The sequence below is a fragment of the Physeter macrocephalus genome, unplaced genomic scaffold, assembly GCF_002837175.3.
Source record: "Physeter macrocephalus isolate SW-GA unplaced genomic scaffold, ASM283717v5 random_3986, whole genome shotgun sequence".
In the NCBI taxonomy this organism is placed as follows: domain Eukaryota; kingdom Metazoa; phylum Chordata; class Mammalia; order Artiodactyla; family Physeteridae; genus Physeter; species Physeter macrocephalus.
Window position 1 is genome coordinate 5,862 of NW_021149271.1, and position 1,302 is coordinate 7,163.

A 1,302-nucleotide genomic window follows, 5' to 3' on the forward strand; every position below is an offset into this window, starting at 1 on the left:
TGTGTGTGTCTGTGTGTGTGTGTGTGTCTGTGTGTCTGTGTGTCTGCGTGATGACCATCCCCGCCTTGTGGAGGAGAGAGGGGTGGGTCTCTGCTTTGCACTTTCCCTCCTGGCCTTCTTGTCTCACAGGCCACTCTTGGCCAAGGATGCTCACAGCCTCTTCTTTCTCTCCGAGGTGGAGGCAGTCATTCACCCTCGATTCCTGGCAGAATTGCTTTCCCCAGACCCACAGCTGGATCTCTCGGCCCTAGTTGAGGAGCTGGAGCAGGAGGAAGGGCTCACCCCCGAAGAAGTGAGTCAGGGGAGGGAGAGGGACACTCAGGGAGCCAGGGGACCCTACAGGAGGGGGGACCCCAGGTGATCCAGGGGACAGGGGAACCCAGATGACCCAGGGGAGCCAGAGGAGGGAGGGATCCCTGGTAGAAGAGGGGAGACAAAGGACAGCCAGGAAGACCAGGGCACGGAGGGACCCCAGTGACCAGGGGAGAGGTAGGGCCCTAGAACAGGAGGCCCACATGGCTCTGTCCATCCCTCCCCTGCCTGGGAGGCCTGGCATGGGGAAGGGCCCGTTCTGGGGTGGGTGCAGTGCAGGGTGATAGGAAGGAGAGGATGGGGAGCCGGGAGGGGAGGGAAGGACACAAAGCTGGGGATAAGGTGCAGGAGGATGGCAGGAATGCCACAGTGTCTGTATTTGGATTCGAGTCCTGGGGTCACCCGTCCCCTCCTCCCCCCCAGGGCCATTGTCCCACCTCCCAATGCTCCTCCTCTCACACGTGTGTGTGGAGCCGTCACTGTCCTCCTCCCTCCTACCAGCTGGTGCAGAAACGACTCCTGGCCTTGAAAGAGGACGAGGGTGTGCGGGCAGCCCCGAGTCACAGTGCACCCGGAATGGGCTCAAGTCCTTCTGAGTCCGACGGCGGCCAAGGTGCCCAGAGGCACGACCAAGACCCCCATCTAGGAGTCAGTGATGAAGCCTGCCCACCAGAGATGGATAGGGAGGCTCCTCATAGGCTCATGCGAACAGACACTGCCCTGACCAGGCCCAAAGACTTTGTTCCCTCTCGAGGATGTCAGGAGGTCTCTCCATTCTGGGCCGCACGGCTCTCCCCTCCCCAGGGTCAAAGGCGCACTGGCCCTCTCCTGGGACACAGGAGTGCGTCTGTTCTCAGAGAGGCCTCTCCTATTTGGCGGGTCCGAGGGCCCAGGGTCGAGCCCAGTGAGGACGAGGTGGATCTCCCCAGCCTGGCCTTCCTCTTAGGCTCTCAGCAGAGCCAGGTGCCTTGCGGGCTGTCCCCGAGTCCT

At 62.1% G+C, this 1,302-nt stretch overlaps 1 protein-coding gene across 1 annotated transcript in view; it reads left to right on the top strand.

Annotated features, from left to right (window-relative positions):
* LOC112063137 (NUT family member 2G-like) overlaps positions 1-1,302 on the top strand; it is a gene marked incomplete at its 5' end in the record, with an annotated part of 5,106 nt that overhangs the window by 3,455 nt on the left and 349 nt on the right. The window contains 2 exons of the mRNA XM_024118045.1: positions 176-292; positions 814-960. Of these exons, the coding sequence (XP_023973813.1) occupies positions 176-292; positions 814-960 (264 nt within the window). The remainder of the gene's footprint in view (positions 1-175; positions 293-813; positions 961-1,302) is intronic.